We start from the raw sequence: 20962 nt of genomic DNA on the forward strand, positions 1-20962 counted from the left end.
GGTTTGCGAGATAAAAAAAAAAACAAAACAAATAACTTGCTAACATTCTTTCAAACAACTCTAAAACAATCCTAAACTAACCCTAAATCAACTTAAAACAATTAAAAATTATATTTGATTTATACATTTAAGAGTCAAATATATATACATATAACACAACACGATTCAGATTAAAAAAAATAAAATAAAACAAACCACGGTGCTTGAGATATTCACCCGCGTAGAGGATGAACGACACTCGAGTAAAAGTAGAAAATTGAGAAACTTTTCACATAGAAGAAGAATTGCAAATGAGTTTTTTTTGTCTTTAGGTATTCAGGGTGAAGAGACGTTGGAAGATAAAAGACAAGTGTGAAGAAGTAAAATTAAATAAAAGTATTGGGGACATTTCAATCCAAATTTGTCCTAAATGTTTCCTTTTTCATTATAGAACTCATTTTTTACTCCACTTTTAGTCTATTCCTTTTTTTGGCAATTTCCCTCTTTTTTAACGCACACCAGCCGCCCCCTCAGTCGGCAATCCCTCATCTCATAGTTTCACGTCCAGTCGCCGCTGTCAACGTCTAGGATCTCCGTCGCTGTTCACCGTCGATTGGAGCCAGACGCCCTGCAATTCCTTCAGCCGCCGACCACAGGATCTACCGTGCCACTCCTCTCTGTTTCATGCCCAGCCAGTCGGCCGCCGCCCGGCTTCCAGTGCGCCATTTTCCACGTGCGGCTTCACATCAGCACGCCGTCCGCCCCGCCATCAGCAAGGTATTGGGTTCTTTCAAGTGAATTACAGGTGGTAAACTTCTGTTTTGACCATTTCGAACTCAAGTCGGGTGTATTGGATAAGCTTCTAACCTTGAAACATCTCTGTTTTAGGATTCGATTCAATTTTGGAGTGTTCAAATTAGCTTTTGAGGCAAAGTTTAGGTAAGATTATCCATCTTGAGAACTCTTTCAGTTTTGAATAAGGATTTTGAACTAATTCTAATTTATGTGCTGACTTCTTGCCTCTTTGGTTTATTTTAGGAGGGCTATATATTTATTCTATGTAGTTTCTACTTGTTAGGACTGTTTACTACGGTCTTAAGCTGCATGTTTTACTTGTTTTAATCCAGTATGTGATGATATTTATGAAACGTACTATTGTCTTTTGATGAATGTATCTTTATGAATTGTGATTTTTGTGATAAATATTGGACATGCTGAGTTGTATGAATTGTACTATTGTTTATTATCTTTTGTCTTCTGATGAACTATACTATTGTCTCGATATGCGTGAATATTTCAATTTGCCGGAAAAGCATGATATTTGTATTGAGATTCGTTGTGTGTTGAATAGATGGTTCATAAGGATTGGGATGCATGTACTATGTAGTTAAAGATTCTTGATGATGTATCCTGGTTATGAAATGATATGTGCAGTAGAGTTGTGTTGGTTGAGTGTGAACTTATCATTGTGTCTAAGTTAAGTTGAGCAAGTATAGAGTTTGATTAATCCCTACAAATAATCTAAAAGAAGATCTTCATCCAATCCCTAACTTGGCTGCCTTGATTCATCTATATGTTTTTTTTCCACCGACTCTACTCTACCTCTTTTGGCCAAGGCCCATTGTATCGAGCATTTCCCGCTTTTTGCCGTGTGCTATAAACTGGTATTCTTCTTCTTCTTAATCTTAATTTGCTAGAAGTTGGATTCCATTGAGAAAAAATGTTGATTGAAGAAAAAAATGGAGTGGTTCCTTCTTAGGTTTTGTTTTTCTTGATTAGAACACCTTCTTGTAGTTGGCTCCAAATTTTTGGGCTTTTCTTTCTTTTTTATAAGCGTGTTTACTTTTCATTCTAGATGAAAATCTAGCATTTCATTGAAAAAAACTGATTCTCTTTCCTTCTCAACAACTTCCATTTCCATTTTCTTCCTTTGTACTTGTATGAATGAATGTTTTGCCATATCAAGCAAATCTATAGCATGAACACATGGAACAATTTAACTTTTTTTGTTGATATAATTAAATCTACCACTAACCGTTCAGCTTAACTTTTTGGGTAAATTGGAGATCTAACATGGTGACGAAGTAGGTGTGTAACTCCTTGAGTTTAGAAGGAGAACATGAATGAACCCATATCATATCTGAAATTTGAATGAAAAGGATCCTGGGAACATGAAATTAAAGTTATGAAAGACTTAGAAGAATTAATTGTTATTACATATGCCAATAAGGTGGTTCTTCCTTTTTGGTGGCTTGATCATAGGAACTCCAAAGTTAAGCGTGCTTAGCTTAGAGCAGTTCTATGTTGGGATGATCTCCTGAGAGTTTTTCTAGGATGCATGTGAGTGAGGACAAAACATGCTGAAAGAACTCGTGTTGGTTTATAGGGCGACTTTCACCATAATAAGTCTTTAAGACAAGTAAGAATGTTGTTGCCAAGTTGCAAGTGATACAAGGGAATGTCGGCGATCTTAACTCCAAATCTTGGTTCATATCCTAGGCTTTGGGTGTTACAATGTGGTCTTTTGTTCGAACTCTAGAATATCATTTTTTGTTGTTCTTCAACTTTTCAAGTCTACAAGGGAAGGAAAATGTTAAAGTATCGATATAATTACATTTATCATAATTGAACTTCTGGGTTGATTGATGATTTAACATTTTTCAAGAAAAAAAGTTTCATTTATTCGGTTCTTTTTTCTTCCTTTTTTGTTATTGGCTTTCACCCTCGTAGTTTGATGTAGATTAATAAAAGGTTATATTGGACTAAAATGAGAGGCTTGAGAGGTAATCTTGTTTGTGCAGAAGTTTCAATTGCTTTGATCTCATGATTGCTAAAGAGTCTAAATTGTAAATGATTCTAAAATCTTTTCAACATAACTATTGTTCAAGAAAGGTAGATGGAAAGTTCATTAAATAAAAGGTAGTAGATGGAACTAGAAATCTGTTTCAAAAAATGAGTGAAACATAGATGGAAATATTCAATAGTTCTCTTTGATAGAAAGATTAGGTGGAAATATTTAGGCTTTTTTCCAGAAGCTACATGAAATTAGTTCTCTTCATGTGCTTTACTTGGTTTGATTTATGTCACATTGTTATCGCGGTTTAATTTGGTTGAGACTTTTTTATCCCAAATTTTTCTTTCCGTTAGGAATTGTTTTTGTGTAATGGTTGGTAGGTTTTAGAGTTACAACACTTTCTTTTAATCAAAAACTTATGAGCTTGAATGAAATCCCAAAATGGTCTTACGTTTCTCTATTTATATCTTTAGTTGTGAAGGTTTCATGGTAAGTTAGTGCGACATCAACGGCTATGTTCACTAACGACCAGCGGCAAGCGGAGCGAACTGGAAAGTATGGAACTCCAAGGCTCCAATACCTCCAGGTACCTTTCATTTCTTTTTGTTGTCTAGACTGTTAATGGAAAATTTCTTTGCATCATGCTCCTTGGAGGATCAAACTTATTGATTAGCATTTGTGGTACGAATCAAGAAATCAGAATTGCATAAAATGAAGAAGTTGAAGAGATGCAATGCTTGAAAATTGAAGAGTTATTTTGGCAACCCAAAAGTCATAAAAATGTTTAAGGAATTATGTATTTATGTGTTTTCATTTATTAGGTAGTTGAAAGGGCATAAAATTAAATGTTGTGACCTTTCATTTAATCTTTTAATTAGTATAAATAGGTTGGTAATAGTCACCATTTAAAAAAGAGAAGATTTTGAGATGAATGAAATCTAAAAATTCTAGAATGTAGAATTTTGTTCTTGTGATAGAATGCACGAATATTTGGAGCATTTAAGTGAGGATTGATTTGTATTGCTTGTGGAGTGCTTTGAAGATCGAGGGTTGATGGGAGTTTGTAAGACCCCCAATCATTCACACATATAAAAGGAGGGGTAGAAAAGTAAATGGATAAATAATTAATGATGAAGGAAGAATGGGAGGAGATCGTGCGTGTGGGGTCCAGGCACAAAAATAGGAAAAAGATGAGAGGAGGAATATAAATAGGTCTTTTAGGTCTAGGGGATGCTAGGTTTTATTTTATCCTTATGTTGGCGGCTGCTTAGCCTAGGAGTATATCCAGTTTTTCCCAAGAGGAGGTTGGACTTGTCTTTATTGTTCTTTTGTTTCTTTTGAATCCTTATGTCTAGTGTACTCATTTTGGCTATATATAAATAAAGATAACAGAGTGCTGCCTCTGTTTATGCCATTGTAAGGGAGAAACAGCTAAGTAATCACGTAGAACCCTTACATTTGGTATCAGAGCCTCCACACTCAGGTTGATCACGCGTCTGATGGCTCAGAGACGAATAGAAGAACGGGTAGAAGGAACTGAAAAGGAGATTATGAGTCTAAAGGAGATGATGCTGGAGATGAAGAAATCGATGGATCGAATGACGGATGAGCTGAGAGAAAACCATGGCTCCAAAAAAAGAGAAGAAGCTGGGACTACGGAAGGCCCCATGTTGAAACTGAAGGGAAAGCTGGAAGATACCGAAACCATAGCCGAGTCTGGAGGAGGCAATGTAGACCGAAGTAAGTACAAAAAATTAGAAATGCCATTGTTTACAGGGGTGAACCCTGACTCTTGGGCCTAACGAGCGGAACATTTCTTTGAGATAAACAACTTGCCGGAAGCTGAGAAGGTCAAAGTAGCAGTCGTTAGTTTTGGACAGGAAGAGGTTCTGGTTTAGGTGGAGTCATCATCGAAAGAGGGTGGAATCTTGGGAGGATTTGAAGGAGAGGATGTTTGATTTTTTCAATGATACGGGACAGCAGAGCTTGGGGGTAAGATTAATCTGTATCAAGCAAGAAGGGTCATACAGTGATTATGTTAAGAAGTTTGTTACATATTCAGCTCCCCTCCCTGACATGGCCGAAAGTGTTCTGCTGGACACGTTTCTGACGGGTCTTGAGCCAGCACTGCAAGCAGAAGTAATCAGTAGACACCCTCAAACTTTAGAGGAGTGTATGAAGGAAGCTCAACTGGTGAATGATAGGAATATAGCATTAAAGCTGGCGATGGAAGAGATGGATAAAGTTGAGCCCAAAAGAAGTGAGAACAGTAGCAAACTTCAAGGAAAAAGTGAGAAGGTAGAAACAAAGAAGACAGAGTTTGTTATGAAGCAAGTAACTATCCCACTAAAAGGTGATTACCAGAAAAAAGACCCCCCTAATTAAAAGGCTGTCGGATGTGGAATTTAGAGCAAGACTGGATAAAAGGGCTTTGTTTCAGGTGTAATGAAAAGTATTCCCCCGGTCATAGATGTAAAGGCAGAGAAAAAAGAGAGTTGATGCTCCTTATACTAAATGAGGAAGAGGACAACGAAAGGGAATTAAATACAGAGGATGAGGCAGACGAAGTAATAGAACTGAATCAATTGGATTTGAATGAGGATACCCTTATTGAGTTAAGGTTGATCACGGGTGTTACGTCCAAGGGAACTATGAAATTAAAAGGACATGTGAATGGAAAGGAAGTAATCATCCTGATTGACAGTGGTGCCACCAATAACTTCATCAGTCAAGTGTTGGTAGATGAACTATAACTGAGCATCGATTTGGGGACTCAATTTGGAGTTACCATTGGGAATGGCACCCGATGTGAAGGAAGAGGGATTTGTAAGAGGGTAAAAGTGAAGTTGAAAGAGTTAACGATCGTAGCGGACTTCCTGGCGGTAGAATTAGGAAGGGTAGACTTGGTGTTAGGAATGCAATGGTTAGATTCGACAGGGACCATGAAAGTACACTGACCATCTCTAACCATGACGATTTGGACGAAGGGTAGAAGAATAATCCTAAAAGGGGACCCTTCTCTAACAAAGTCAGACTGTTCGTTGAGAACCTTAGAGAAAACATGGCAATCTGGGGACCAAGGATTTCTCTTAGAATTTCAAAATTATGAAGTGGATTGTGAAGGCAAATCAGAAACAGAAGCCGAAGTGAAAGGAGAGGAGGAAGGATTACCCATGGTTCAACGACTGCTCGAGCAATATGCAGACATCTTTAGGCTGCCCACAGGTTTACCTCCAAAGAGAACCATAGACCATCGTATTTTGACCTTGCCCGATCAGAAACGGATTAATGTTCGACCCTATAAGTATGGGCATGTACAAAAAGAGGAGATTGAAAAATTGGTGTTAGAAATCCTACAGGCAGGGGTTATTCGTCCAAGCCACAGCCCATATTCGAGCCCGGTCCTCTTGGTGAAGAAAAAAGAGGGGGGTTGGAGGTTCTGTGTAGACTACCGTAAACTCAATCAAGTAACCGTGGCTGGCAAATTTCCAATCCCAGTGATTGAAGAACTCTTAGATGAACTTCATAGGGCGACAGTTTTCTCAAAGTTAGATCTTAAATCTGGATACCATCAGATTAGGATGAGGGAGGAAGATGTGAAGAAAATAGCTTTTCACACGCACGAAGGACATTATGAGTTCTTGGTGATGCCCTTCGGTCTTACGAATGCTCCTGCCACCTTCCAATCTCTCATGAACGAGGTGTTCAAACCATTCCTTAGGAGGTGTGTCCTGGTTTTTTTTTATGACATTCTAGTTTATAGTGTGGACGTAGATGAGCATATGAAACATCTAGGGATGGTATTCGCTATTTTGAGGGACCATAAGTTGTTTGCAAATAAAACTAAATGTGTAATTGCTCATTCCCAAGTTCATTATTTAGGACATCTGATTTCCAACAGAGGAGTGGAGGCTGATGAGGAAAAAATTCGTAGTATGATCAATTGGCCACGACCGAAAGATATAACGGGGCTAAAGGGATTCCGTGGACTAACTGGGTATTATAGAAGATTTGTGAAAAGCTATGGAGAGATAGCTGCACCCTTGACTAAACTACTTCAGAAAAATGCATTCCAGTGGAATGAGGAAGCCACGACAGCTTTTGATCAACTGAAGCTAGCAATGACAACCATACCCGTGTTAGCATTGCCGGATTGGTCTCAGCCCTTCACGATCGAAACTGATGCTTCAGGAGTAGGTTTAGGTGCAGTTCTATCACAAGATGGTCATCCAATCGCATTCTTCAGTTAGAAACTGTCCCCAAGGGCCCAGGGTAAGTCGATCTATAAAAGGGAATTGATGGCGGTTGTCCTTTCAGTGCAAAAATGGAGGCATTACCTCCTGGGCAGAAAGTTCACGATTATTTCAGATCAAAAGGCTCTGAAATTTTTGTGGGAACAGAGGGAAGTTCAGTCTCAATTCCAAAAGTGGCTCACAAAACTCTTGGGGTATGACTTTGAGATTTTGTATCAACCGGGTCTGCAAAATAAAGTTGCGGATGCTCTCTCAAGGAAGGACCAATCAGTTGAGTTAAACACAATGACAACCACGGGTATCGTTGATGTAGAGCTGATAGAGAAGGAAGTCAAGAAGGATCAAGAACTTTAGAAAATTATTGCCGAACTTAAAAGAGGGGTGGATCAAGGAGGAAAATACCAGTGGAACAATGGCAGGTTGTTATATAAAGGAAGGATGGTGTTGTCGCTTAATTCTTCCCTCATTCCAAGAGTTCTACACACGTTCCATGATTCCATACTGGGAGGGCACTCGGGGTTCTTGAGAACCTACAAAAGGATGAGTGGGGAATTATTTTGGAAGGGGATGAAGGCTGAGGTAAAGAGATATGTGGAAGAATGTGACATATGTCAACGCAACAAATTCAAAGCTACCAAGCCTGCTGGAGTTCTTCAACCCATTCCTATCCCCGACAAGATATTGGAGGATTGGACCATGGACTTCATCGAAGGTCTGCCACTAGCAGGAGGATACAACGTGATTATGGTAGTCGTCGATCGCCTAAGTAAGTACTCCTATTTCTTGCCTCTTAAAACACCCGTACACAGCCAAGCAAGTGGCTTCCATTTTTTTAGAAAAAGTGGTCAGCAAACATGGAATACCCAAGTCCATTATTACCGACCACGATAAGATCTTCCTTAGCAATTTCTGGAAGGAGTTGTTCACCACCATGGGCACAATTTTGAAGAGAAGCACGACATTCCATCCCCAAACCGATGGGCAAATCGAGAGAGTAAACAGATGCCTAGAAACCTATTTGAGATGCTTTTGCAATGAGCAACCGAAGAAATGGGATAAACTAATTCCTTGGGCGGAATTATGGTATAACACAACCTTCCATGCGTCCACTAAAACTACTCCTTACCAATCGGTCTTTGGACGAATTCCCCCTCCATTGCTGTCGTACGGATGGAAGAAATCTCCTAACAATGAGGTAGAAGTCATGTTGAAGGAGAGAGACTTAGCAATCAATGCCTTGAAAGAAAACCTTTGCATAGCTCAAAACAGAATGAAGAAAATGGCAAACCGGAATCGCAGGGAGCTCAAGTTGAAAATCGGTGATGAAGTGTATTTGAAACTACGACCCTATCGACAAAGATCATTAGCTAGAAAGAAATGTGAAAAGCTATCCTCGAAATTTTATGGGCCGTATGAGATTATTGAGGAGATAGGAGAGGTCGCATATCGGTTGAAACTACCGCCAGAGTCAGCCATTCACAATGTCTTCCACATTTCTCAATTGAAATTGAAGTTGGGGAAGTCCAGCAACAACAGCCCATCCTAACTGAGGATTTTGAATTACAATTGTGGTCGGAAAACGTGCTGGGAATACGGTGGAACAAGGAGTTAGGAGGAAATGAGTGGTTGGTCAAGTGGAAGAACTTACCAGATAGTGAAGCAACATGGGAATCAGTCTACCTATTGAACCAGCAGTTTCCTCACTTTCACCTTGAGGACAAGGTGAACTTAGAACCCCGGGGTATTGTAAGACCCCCAATCATTCACACATATAAAAGGAGGGGCAGAAAAGTAAATGGACAAATAATTAATGATGAAGGAAGAATGGGAGGAGATCGTGCGTGTGGGGTCCAGGCACAAAAATAGGAGAAAGATGAGAGGAGGAATATAAATAGGTCTTTTAGGTCTAGGGGAGGCTAGGTTTTATTTTATCCTTATGTTGGCGGCTGCTTAGCCTAGGAGTATATCCAGTTTTTCCCAAGAGGAAGCTGGGTTTGTCTTTTCTTTTGTTTCTTTTGAATCCTTATGTCTAGTGTACTCATTTTGGCTGTATATAAATAAAGATAACAGAGTGCTGCCTCTGTTTATGCCATTGTAAGGGAGAAACAGTGAAGTAATCACGTAGAACCCTTACAGAGTTTCAAAACTTTGTTCGATCCTTGGTTTCTTAGATCATCTAAGCAATCTGTAACTAGCCTATCTTAGGGGTTGAAATCAAATTGGTTTTGCGGCTGTTGGGGTTGTGTTCTTTTGAGTCTTGTTGTTTAATATGGTTCTTAGATCCATTGCCCAGCGGTTTCATATCAATTTGTTATCCTTTGATCGAAACTAAATCATGGTGTTTTGTTGTTTTGGCATATTTGTTTTTGTTTGTAGCAACCTTTCTTTTTCACGCCCTTTTGGTATTTTCTTTGTTCAGGAATTAGTGAATGAATTCCAGAGCTCAACTAGTCAAGGTATGTTTCTCGTTTCATTAAAAATGAACAAGGAAATTTTAGTAGAAATTTTCTTAACAAAGTAAAAGTATAATTATTTCTGTTCATCATATGTGACCCTAAGAGTAGGTTTAATAAGCGTTGTTTATTGTTCAGTCTGTCTGTTATACTCCTTGTTTAAAGTGCATCTAATTACTATTCACTATCTTTTTGAATTTGATTGTGATATTTCTTTCACCTCGAAAGGATAGTTTGCTTGCAGTAGATGAACCAAGATTGCACCAAAACACTCGTCTTTTGGAAAAACTATGGCAACTTTTCATAATGTAATATCGAAAGAATACACTAAAAAAATCAGAACAACTGAAGATTACAAAATTTACCAAGAAAAGTGATAGACCCCCACAGTAAAGGTGTATTCCCGTAGAGACAAGAATAGGAAGAAGAAAGAATTATTGAGAGTTAGTTGGTAGTTTTCCATTTGTGTGGGCCCTTAGGAATGTTTTTGTTAGAGTGGGGCCAAATATTTTGTTATTTCTATGAGCAATTACTTAAGTGTCTTGAGTGGGAGGATAAGTAGCTTTTTGGCTAAATGATTTTGGTATAGACTCTCATTAGAGAAGTGTGGAGAGATTGGGGAGCTCTCAAATCCTTTCCCACAGTTGATAAATAAAATTGTGGCTAACGCCTTGATAATTTTGCTATCAGAGCCATCTTTCCTGGTATGGTTGGTAAGATGGAAGCTAGGGTAATTGAACTGGAAGAAGGTTTAGAGGTAGTAACCACAGGGATAACTGAAATGGAAAGTAGAGTAGAAGCAAAATTTTTACAAGCAGAAGAACGACAATTAGCATTTGAAAGGAAGATGGAAAAACAATTTGCAGAAGTAGAAGTTTGAAGGACCATGGCCGAACAAAAGATTGAGGATAATTTGTCAAAATTGAGTGAGGATATGAAATTGTTAATACAAGGGATGGGAGTGATGGGAAGTGCTTCAAAAGGATCCACATCTGGTGAAAGAACGATTACGGACAAGGGAAAGGGAATAATGAATGAGGAACAAGTTCATGAAGAAAAAAGTGAACAAAAAACTAACCTGGTGGTGGATGAGGGAGTTGGAGTACCATGTGCACCAAATATCCATGAGATACCTCTTTTCGACATGAGGCTACGAAAACTGGAGGTGCCGATATTTAAAAGGGAGGAAGAAGAGAACGTGGATGGATGGCTACATCGTGTGGAGTGCTATTTTGTGATGAATAGATCGACGGAGAGAGATAAGTTGGATGCGGTGGTCCTATGCTTGCAAGGGGAAGCTTTGGATTAGTATCAATGGAAGGAGGATAGAAAGAAAATCGACAGCTGGGCAGTAAGTTTGTGTGTGAATCTAGTAGGCCTAGAGGCTAAAATGTTAATGGCTCAAATAATTGAAGATGATCAAGCGGTCCAATTGAAGAGAATTCATGGGGCAAGTGGAAACCTAAGAAGCACGGATACTTCATATTAGAGCTGGTATCTGTGTCGGACACTTGGCGGACACTGATTCGTCTAGACACGTTGCAGACACGTGTCTGACACGCCAAAATCCGTGTCTTTTTTTTTTTAAATTGTCTGGACACGTCCGGATACTTCATTTTTCTTTTTGGAAGAAGCCCAAAGCCCAGCCCACTAAACTAAACTAATTCTAATAAATAATATTTAACCTAAATCCAGCCCAAAGCCCACTAAACTCAACTAATTCTAATAAATAATCAAATATAAAGATTTTATTAGATACACATACAGTAAATCAAATCTTCTTCAGTTTTCTTCCTTTCTCTTTCGTGGAGGGCACGTTTTCTTCCTTTCTCTTCCGTGGAGGAAAGTTTTCTTCCTTTCTTGCAATTGGTCACCACTACTGCTTACCGGCAACTCAAAACTAATTCCCCAAACCACGATCAACTATCAAGTATGTTTTTTTAGTTATATTTTATTAGTTTTAATTTGTTTTTTTCTAAAGTTTTAATCTTTTTTGAAAGTTGACCTTTTTTTAAAGTTTTAATTTTTTCAAAGTTTTAATATTTTTCAAAGTTTTAATATTTTTCAAAGTTTTAATCATTTTCCAAAGTTTTAATCCTTTTCCAAAGTTTTAATCTTTTACAAAGCTTTAAATCTTTTAATCTTTCTAAAATATCAACCAAAGTTTTATATATACACCATTAGCAAACTTCAAAATTCATTTGTTTTTTCTTTAAATGTTAGGAGTAATGAGTTCCATGGAAAGTAATAGTAGCACTGTTGAAGATGATTCTAAACCCCTATGGCAATATGAGACTAAGATTAAGAAGTTAAGTGACGGGGGTGGAAATATTTCATGGCAATGCAATTTTTGTCACGTTATAAAAGAGAGCTCATATACAAGAGTGAGAGTTCACTTGCTGAAGATAGTTGGTCAAGGAATTGGGCCATGTCTATAGGTTACTCCTAAAGACATAGCGGATATGCAAAGGTTAGAGGATGAGGCAAAAATTCAAATGGAAAGAAAAGCTCCAAAAAATGTTCCGTTGCCAATGGCATCTTCATCCATATCAATTGGGGGAGTGGATGTGACCAATTCAAATAGATTTGAGATTGAGAATAAGAAAAGAAAAGGCAATACAAGTGCACTAGAAAAATCATTCAACAAGACATCACGGGACCAATTGGATGCACTTATTGCTCGAATGTGTTATTCAGCAGGCTTGCCATTTCATTTGGCAAGGAACCCCCATTTTATCGGTGCCTTTACTTATGCCGCAAACAATCCGTTGTCTGGATACAAGCCTCCAGGATATAATATGTTGAGGACTAGTCTACTGCAAAGGGAGAAAGCTAATATTGAAAGACTACTGATGCTATTAAAGGTGAATGGCGAAAAAAGGGAGTGAGCATTATAAGTGATGGTTGGAGTGACTCACAAAGAAGGCCATTGATAAACTTCATGGCCATTTCTAATGGTAAGCCAATGTTTCTAAAATCGGTCGATTGCAGAGGATTGGAGCACATATTCCTTTATTAACTCCATCAAGAGGAACAAAATGACGCCTCAACGTGCAGATGATTTGGTATTTATCCACAGTAACCTTCGTCTTTTGTCTAGAAAGACTCCAGAATATTCAAAAAGAGAAACCAAGGCATGGGATATTGCGGGAGATGCTTTTGATTCACTTGAAGATGTAGGCATGCTTTGAAGTAACTAATTTATCTTTAGATGATCCAGAGTTGGAGGCTGAAATTACTAAGGAGGATGGTGTTGATAAGGATGAAGATGTTATTGAGATTTGAGAGGATAGTTTTTTTATTAGTCTTTAATATTTTATTCTTTTGTATGGAAAATCACTTTCCATGTTGAATATACCTAATATGTTTTGTACTATTACAATCTACAATGGTTAAATGTTAATTTGACATTTTATGTTTTTTTAGTGAAGATTGAAGAACATTTAGTTTTTTTTTTTTTTTTGTTGAGGAAATGAAAAATATTTAGTGTTTTGTATCAAATTTATATATATTATATAAAAAAAAATAACGTATCCCCAACGTATCCGTGTCCTATTATTTTAGAAATTGGTGTATCGTCGTGTCCTATCGTACCCGTATCCGTGTCCCGTGTCCATGTCTGTGCTTCTTAGGTGGAAACCCTAATTTATCAATTAAAATGCCGAGTAGTGGGCCAAGCGGGTCGAGAAGTCAAATCGTGTCAAAGGCATTGGATTGGGTCGCAACTTCAAGAACGTTTACAATGACCCTAGCCAAAATTCATCGTATTCGTCCACGACGATTACTTCACCGCAGGAATCAGGCACGAAGAGTACAATGTCTCAATCATACGCTGAATGACTAATAACGAAATGCGGATTAAGAAGGAAAAAGACTTGTGTTTTAGATGTGACGAGAAATTCAGTTCGGGGCACCGCTGCAAAAGACGTGATTAAACATCATTGCTGTCCAAGAAGGGGAAGACTTAAGTGAAGAAACTGATCAAGTGGGAGATGAAATCTAAACCAAGGGGAACGAGGAAGTCAATACAGAAATAACGAATATGTCGCTAAATTCATTGGTAGGTCTCAGTTCACCCAAAACCATAAAAATTAAAGGAGAAATAAGGGGACGTGAGGTTGTGGTGTTGATCGATGGGGGAGCTACTCACAATTTTATTGCAGAAGAGGTAGTCAAAGAGCTAAAAATTTTAGTAGAAACCTTGGATGCATATGGGGTTGTTCTAGGAACCGGACGTGTAGTCCGAGCAGCTTGTGTGTGTAAGGATGTAAACCTGACAATTGCCAATTTATCGTTCACTCACGATTTTCTTCCTCTACCACTGGGGAGTGCCGACGTTATATTAGGAATTACTTGGCTGAAACGTTAGGAAAAGTAATTTTTTATTATAAGTTGTCGGAGATGGAATTCTCATTGGGCGAATAGGTGGTAATTCTCAAGGGGATAGAAGTTTAGTAAGATTGCAAGTGTCACTGAAATTGATGCTGAAAACCTTTGAGAAAAAAGATCAAGGTGTGTTAATCGAATTAAGTACAGTTGAACAATGGGAGCGGGCGAAGCAAGGGAAAACATAGCAGACTACTTGAGTAAACTGCAACCAGAAATTCAGAAAGTTCTTCAGTCCTTTAGCGTTGTCTTTGAACCAAGTAATCAATTACCCTCGCCTCTCGATCATGATCATGCTATTGAAGTAGAACCAGGGGCTCATGCAGTGAACGTGCGCCCGTATCGTTACTCCCAATTTCAAAAAGATGAGATTGAGAAACTAGTTAAGGAAATGCTGCTAGTCGGAATAATTCAGCCAAGCAAAAGTGCCTTTTCAAGCCCGGTGCTCCTTGTTAAGAAAAAGGACGGTAGCTGCCGTTTTTGCGTTGATTACCGAGCACTAGACCTCGCCACTATACCGGATAAGTATCCGATTCTAGTTGTTGATAAACTGCTAGATGAATTATTTGGGGCAACCATATTCTCTAAAATTGATTTATAGTCAGGTTATCATCAAATTCGGGTGCGGGCAGCCAATGTTCATAAAATAGCGTTTCAAACCCATGAGGGGCACTATGAATTCCTTGTAATGCCGTTTGGGTTGAAAGAATACTTCGGTAACATTCCAATCAGTCATGAATGATGTTCTTCGCCATATTTACACAAGTTTGTTTTGGTTTTCTTTGATGACATCTTAATTTACAGGAAGTCCTTGGATGAGCATTTGCACCAATTGGCAATGGTTTTGGAAACTCTAGTTGCTCATCAACCGGTAGCAAACTTCAAAAAATGTCAATTTGCGGTAGACAAAATTGAATACTTGGGCCATATTATCACTTCAGGGGGTTTGAAGTCATTTCGGTGGCAGTTGATCGAATGAGTAAATATACATATTTTCTAGCTTTGGAGCACCCGTATAATGCTAAATCTGTTGCTGACATTTTTGTGAAAGAAATAGTATGGTTGCATGGCTTTCCAAAGTCGTAGTTCTTAGTCATTTTTGGCGTGAAATGTTTCGCCTATCTAGTACTCAATTGAACCGAAATTCAACATACCATCCACAATCGGATGGACAAACTGAAGTAGCGAACCGTGGGGTTGAAGGATATTTAAGATGCTTTTGTGGAGAGAGACCTAAAGAATGGGTGAATTGGCTTCATTTGACAGAGTATTGGTATAACACCACTTACCAAAGTTCCATAGGGATAACTCCTTTCCAAGCTGTCTATAACCACCTACCCCATTGCTATACTATGGTGATATGAACACGCCGAATTCAACATTAGATCAGCAATTGAAGGAAAGAGATGTGGCCTTGGGATTTTTGAAGGAACATCTTCGAAATGCGCAAGAAAGAATGAAGAAATTTGCAGATACGAAAAGAAGACATGCCAAGTTCCATGTGGGAGATGGTGTTCTTGAAGATTAAGCTGTATCGTCAAATGTCCTTGAGAAAAAAAAGAAATGAAAAACTATCTCCAAAGTATTTTGGACCCTACAAAGTGATGGAAAGAATAGGTTTTGTTGCTTATAGATTGGAATTGCCAGCCACCACACCAATACATCCAGTTTTCCATGTTTTCCAGCTCAAGAAAATGATAGGTGACTACACCAAGGTCCAACAGCTGCTGCCATATGTGACTGAGAATCTTGAATGGATGACAGCGCCAGATGAAGTGATTGGGTATCGTAAGAATCCTACAACAAAGGAGTGGGAGTTACTAATCAGCTGGAAAGAGTTGGCACCACATGAAGTCACATGGGAGAATTGGGATGATTTTGCACGACAGTTTCCATATTTCCACGTTTGAGGACAAGGTGATTTTGGAGGAGGAATGCAATGTTAGACCTTCAATTGTGTTTCAATATAGCAAAAGAAAGAAGAAAGAAAATGCTTGTGTTATTGAGGATGAGGGCATATTAAGTGTTATTGAGGGGGAAGTTACAGTCGGTTAGAAGATAGGAGCAATTCACCCCGAGATTGTCCCGAGCAATTACATTATTCCACCCCGAGATTGTCCCAAGTTATTACATCATTACACCTCGAGATTGTCCCAAGTTATTGAGGGTGAGGGCACATTAAGTGTTAGTAAGGAGAAGTTACAGCCGGTTAGAAGATAGGAGCAGTTAAATAGGAGTGGAGTGGGAAAGAGAATGTTGTTCAGTTTTTTTGGGTAGTTTTGGTTTCTGCACTCTTCCTTGAGAGACAGGTTAGGCAGAGAAGGTTATGTTTTTTTTTTTTCTTTAGGGTGTTTTTAGTTCTGTTTGTTTGAATTCAAAACTGTTTGTTCAACAATTCTTTGAAATCTTTGAAGAATTTTCAATCCAATTAGAACACAATTATTTGGTGTTCTATCAGAGATACCTTACAGATCAGAGATCCCTTTGAGCTTCGTCAAAGCTTCTTTGATTTCTAATATTTCTGTGACACACTGCCCCATTGAGTAATAATATAATTTTAAGAAAACTACCTACAGCCTCAGAGATGGGGGTAAATTTATTTAATTCTTTTCAGTCATGGATTTATGTCTAGTGAATTGCAAAATGTTATGTTTCTTTTGTTAGAAACTCAAAAAGCTGAGAGTTTGCATTGTTTCTCTTGAACCCACAGAAACAAAAGAAAGTCTTGTTGCAAATTTGGCAAACTTTTCTTATGATCCTTACAATTATTCCTTCTTACGCCAGGTATTAAATCTCTACTTTTGATATTACTGTGCTTTGTTTCAGAGCTTCTCCATAGATGTTTGCCTACTTATCCCCTTCTCTAAAACAATTTTACTGAATTGTAATTTTGTGAGCAGCTAAATGTTCTGGAGCTTTTTTTGGACTGCATGACAGAGCCAAATGAGAAGCTTATTGAATTTGGTATTGGAGGGATCTGCAATTCTTGTGTTGGTGTGATTTTGGAATTTGAACCTTGGGTTGTTTCATAATTTAAAATTTATTTGATTTAGATGTGAGTGCTGTTTGTTCTACCTATTGGATGACTAACTGACCACTGATACATCTACTGTTACTTTTTTCATGCAGACCCTGCTAATGCTTCTATTATAACTCAGTGTGGTGGAATTCCCCTCATCATTGAATGCTTGTCAAGTCCTGTAAAAAACACTGTAAGTTGAGAACCTTGTGCGTGTTTGCTTCTTGTCAGGTTTTCAGTTTTTGGTTCATAAAAGGCATTACCCAAAAAGTTTTTTGAGAAAAATAATGACGGGCCCTGCTGTATGAAAATTAACTTTTGGTAACTTTAACTAAAATTTTAAACATGATTCAGCATTCTTTTTCTTTTCGTTTAGTAAGAGTACTCATAGGAATATCTTTAGAACAGTAATAAGGATCTTTGTAAGGGTATAGTGGTAAGTAATTAGCTGAAGTCTTGGTTACAAATAGAGGTAGTAGATATGTTTAAGGGAAAGCCATATTTTGATGGGTCAGTCCATAGTGGGTGGATTGGAAGAAGATAGCCCATTCAAAAGGCTTCTAGATATTGTAGGTTGTTTTTTATATTGCATTATATTAGCATCATGTCTTTTCTGTGCTTGGATACCCAACACATTCTTTTGATCAAATATCGAATTTCAATGTATTTTTTCCCTTGGATATGCATGATGTTTCTATCATTTGCATATATATGGAAGCCTTGACTAGAGAAAATTGATATGTTGATCTAGTCCAATGTATCTCCAGTTGATTTTTTCTAAAGGATCTACTAATATCTCTACAAAATCATCTGATAAATGGATCATTTTTACTATTCTGTCAAATTGGTATCCCCTGTGGTTGAATCAGTGATTGATATTCCCTTTGGTTTTGGTCAAAATAAAGTGTCAAACTTATTTCAGTTTGAGGTGAATCATGCAGTTAGCTTCCTTTTTGTATTTTGTGGAGGTACATTAGTGCACAGAGCATGTGTAGAATTTAGCCACAGTTGAAAATCCATTCACTCGTGGCAAACTTAACAATTCTTATCAGGTGAATTATGCACTGGGCGCTATATATTACCTCTGCAATGCATCAAACAAGGAAGAGATTATGAAACCAGAAGTTGTAGATGTCATCAACAAATACGCAGTGGCTGAGAGTGTGAGCTTTAGTAATCTGGCTAAAGCAATTCTGGACAAGCACCTATCTAACAGAAACTGAAACTTGACATCCTTGATGGCAAATTGGCTGAAATCTCATTGCTAGGTTTGCTCGTTCTTCTTCTCTTTATTCTTTTATGATCTCATGAGTATGACCTTACCTCTCTTTCTTTTCTTTTTACCATGGTTTTTATATTTCTTTTGGTAACATTTGATTTCATAGTTAAAATTTAAAAATAAAAACTATTTTTCCCCAAAATTTGACTTTGATTTTGAGAACACCCCTAAAGTAAAAGAGAAAACGTAGGCAAAATGGTAAAAAGTAGAGGTATGAAGCTTAATTTTCAAAAACCAAATTGTTATCCTAAGGTCTAAGGGGTTGAAGTTTTCAACTTTAGGTGTGGATCACTCCAGATCACCCAAAGAGAGTTAATGAAATCTCATGGCATTGGCTCCTCAGTGTTGTACAATCTGTAAAAAAGTTCATACCCATGAGTGCAGCCATTTGTTTATGGTGCAGTCAGATATGTTTTTCGAATGGACTTGAAAATAATGTAAATATGTCTCTTTTAAGAAGTAACGTACTCCTGGTTCTCTCTCTACCCATTCTGAGCATTGGAGAAATCTTTTCTAACCATTTTAGTGTAATAAATTTTACACATAAATTTTTTATTTCTCACTAAAAAAACTCTCTTTTTCCTTTCAACTTCGCCGTTGAAAACTGCTTAAAAAGAAAAGAAAGGAAAAAAAAAAAAGAAAAAAGAAGACTAGCAAATACCGGTGGCAAATATATCATTAAGAAAGTAATGCAAGAAGGTTGCTACTTGAAATAATACATTTTCATGGTCTCTTCAAGCTGTAATGATTTCCCCCCTTTTTTGGGAATATGTGAAAACGAAATAATACAAGTTTTATGGTGATTAGGCTAGCTCATTTTGTCAACCACATATGGGGCATAATCTATGCAGATGTTCCAACTTATAAGCATCCCTAAGAAGTTTGTGATATGAAATGACATTTATTTGGTAACGATGCTTAAAATGGAGTTGTACAAATCTCTAATGACAAGTATATTTTATGGTTACATGTGTATTAGATTACTACTATTTTTTAAGTATAATTGTGAGGTGAGAAATTGAATTGGACAACTTAACACTTTTTTTACAAACTCTTATGTTGAATAATAGTTCATTAGTGTGTACACGATCTATTGTTTTCTTTGTTTTGTATCAAGTGTTTGAAACAAATTAAGGTAAAGTTTTTTAAATTGAAAAAGGAAATAGTTTTAAAAAGCTTTTTTTTTTTTTTCTTTTAATTCTAGAAATTCAAGAATTTAGTTAGGGAAAAAAAGGAAAATAAATAAACATAAAAATGAAATGGCAAATGAAATCAATTATTGATTAAAAAATCTTTTTGCTGTTCGAGAACCACTAAATCATCCCGTTCCTTGAAAGTGTTTCTTTTTGACGTGAAAGGGAAGCTATTTGTCAAATATTGGTTAATATTTAGAATCCCTCCAGCAAAGGTTACAAAGAGTGATACGCAACTGTGGGGAAGAGAATAAAAGAGTTTCCTTGCTTTTTTTTTTTTTTTTAAGGCAAATTTGATACTTTTTGTTATTGTATTTGATTTATTTTGAACCAACTTGATAAATGATTGAGTTTTGGTTAAATTATAGATGAAGTTCTACTGTTTATATGGTTTTAAAGTTACCATTCATCCTTGTGGTAAGAATATTTCTAAATCTTGATGATAAGAATATTTCTAAACAATCTCGCGGAAACATTCATGATAGCTTTTCTCAAACTCTAGCTTTTCTCAAACTCTAGATACTACTTAGCAAGTTTTATTGAAGCAAAGTTGGAATTCTAACTTTCTATATTACAAAGGTTTGATTTTAACTTTCTCCAAATAGATAATCTTAAAATCAATAGTACAAATTTTGTGTCAATTGAGTTAAATTTTATTTTGACACATAATGTAATTGCTATTTTATTACGGAAAAGCAATTATAATAACTAATTAGAAAGTCGGTTTTGGCGTGCATACTTTTCTTACTTCTCATTTTTGTTTCTATCTAAATATTCTCAGTTTGGGATTTTAATGTTTCTTGCAAAGTTTTTGGTTTCAAAATTGATGTACAAATTTATGGCTGAAATATGTGTAAAAGCATGCTGAGACCTTATCTTAGGAGGTAAGTAAGAGTGATCAAAATAAACTATTTTGAAAAGGTCCATAGTTGAATACAATATTGGAGTTAATTAGACAACGAAGAGATCTTTGTTTTGAAAATCAATTTTAATCTTAAACTTATCGAGTTGATAAAATCTTGTATTGATTTTAACAGTAAGTTTTCAGTTTTATCAATACATAAATGTTGTAATTTTAACTTCTCAATTTCAGATATAGTTAATTTTTTTATATAGAACTCGCTTTACAAAATTCTAGGAAAATGTTATTGTATTTGGTTGAAATTTATGAGTGTCTGAAAAGTTGAAATTTATAAAAGGTTTAGAGTCAAATTACATAATTATTTGAAAAAGAAGATAGGTAAAAAGTATAATTTGACCAACTAAACAAAATAGTGTTAGGTTAGAAGGTTAAGCTTTTAAGTCTTTGTTTAATGATTGGATCGAACAAACCCATTTTGCCTTTCTCATTTGATTCCTTTTTGTTTAATTTTCCACAACACTCCTCAATCACTTCTCAATATTTTTTATTCCCATTTTTCTCTAAGTTCACCATTACTACACATCTCCCATGTATTTTAAACACATGTTTCACAACAACTTCATTTGTTTTTTTTTTTTTCCTTGTAAATTATGTTTATTCACCTTTTTAAAAAAAAATAATTTTAATACAACGTGAAGGTAGGGAATTTGATCCCAAGATCTCATATTCTCAAGAACATACAAA

At 36.8% G+C, this 20962-nt stretch overlaps 1 protein-coding gene across 5 annotated transcripts; it reads left to right on the forward strand.

The window, feature by feature from the left end:
• The first annotated feature begins 442 nt into the window (after nt 1-442).
• LOC101211784 (armadillo repeat-containing protein 7) lies at nt 443-19214 on the forward strand. 5 transcript variants are annotated; one of them, XM_011656842.2, is made up of 10 exons: nt 444-756; nt 868-918; nt 1596-1643; nt 3247-3359; nt 9446-9482; nt 16576-16649; nt 16766-16859; nt 16995-17077; nt 17937-18152; nt 18445-18734. In XM_011656842.2, exons 4-9 carry the CDS (start codon nt 3288-3290, stop codon nt 18105-18107), a joined length of 531 nt encoding a protein of 176 aa, XP_011655144.1. In that variant the 5' UTR covers nt 444-756; nt 868-918; nt 1596-1643; nt 3247-3287; the 3' UTR covers nt 18108-18152; nt 18445-18734. The 5 variants fall into 5 exon arrangements, with proteins under 5 accessions (XP_011655145.1, XP_011655144.1, XP_011655147.1 ...); XM_011656845.2 differs by having other exon boundaries at nt 16766-16829; XM_011656843.2 differs by lacking the exons at nt 1596-1643; nt 18445-18734 and adding an exon at nt 18971-19214 and having other exon boundaries at nt 443-756.
• Nucleotides 19215-20962: the final 1748 nt, after the last annotated feature.

Source organism: Cucumis sativus, chromosome 5 (genome assembly GCF_000004075.3).
Source record: "Cucumis sativus cultivar 9930 chromosome 5, Cucumber_9930_V3, whole genome shotgun sequence".
NCBI classification, from domain to species: domain Eukaryota; kingdom Viridiplantae; phylum Streptophyta; class Magnoliopsida; order Cucurbitales; family Cucurbitaceae; genus Cucumis; species Cucumis sativus.

Excerpts from the sequence above, each read along its gene's own strand:
- LOC101211784 (XM_011656843.2), top strand. The coding sequence starts at position 3,288 with ATGTTCACTAACGACCAGCGGCAAGCGGAGCGAACTGGAAAGTATGGA. Across the intron at positions 16,650-16,765 it reads ATTATTCCTTCTTACGCCAG|CTAAATGTTCTGGAGCTTTT; the intron begins GTATTAAATCTC and ends TTTTGTGAGCAG. Across the intron at positions 17,078-17,936 it reads CAAGTCCTGTAAAAAACACT|GTGAATTATGCACTGGGCGC; the intron begins GTAAGTTGAGAA and ends AATTCTTATCAG.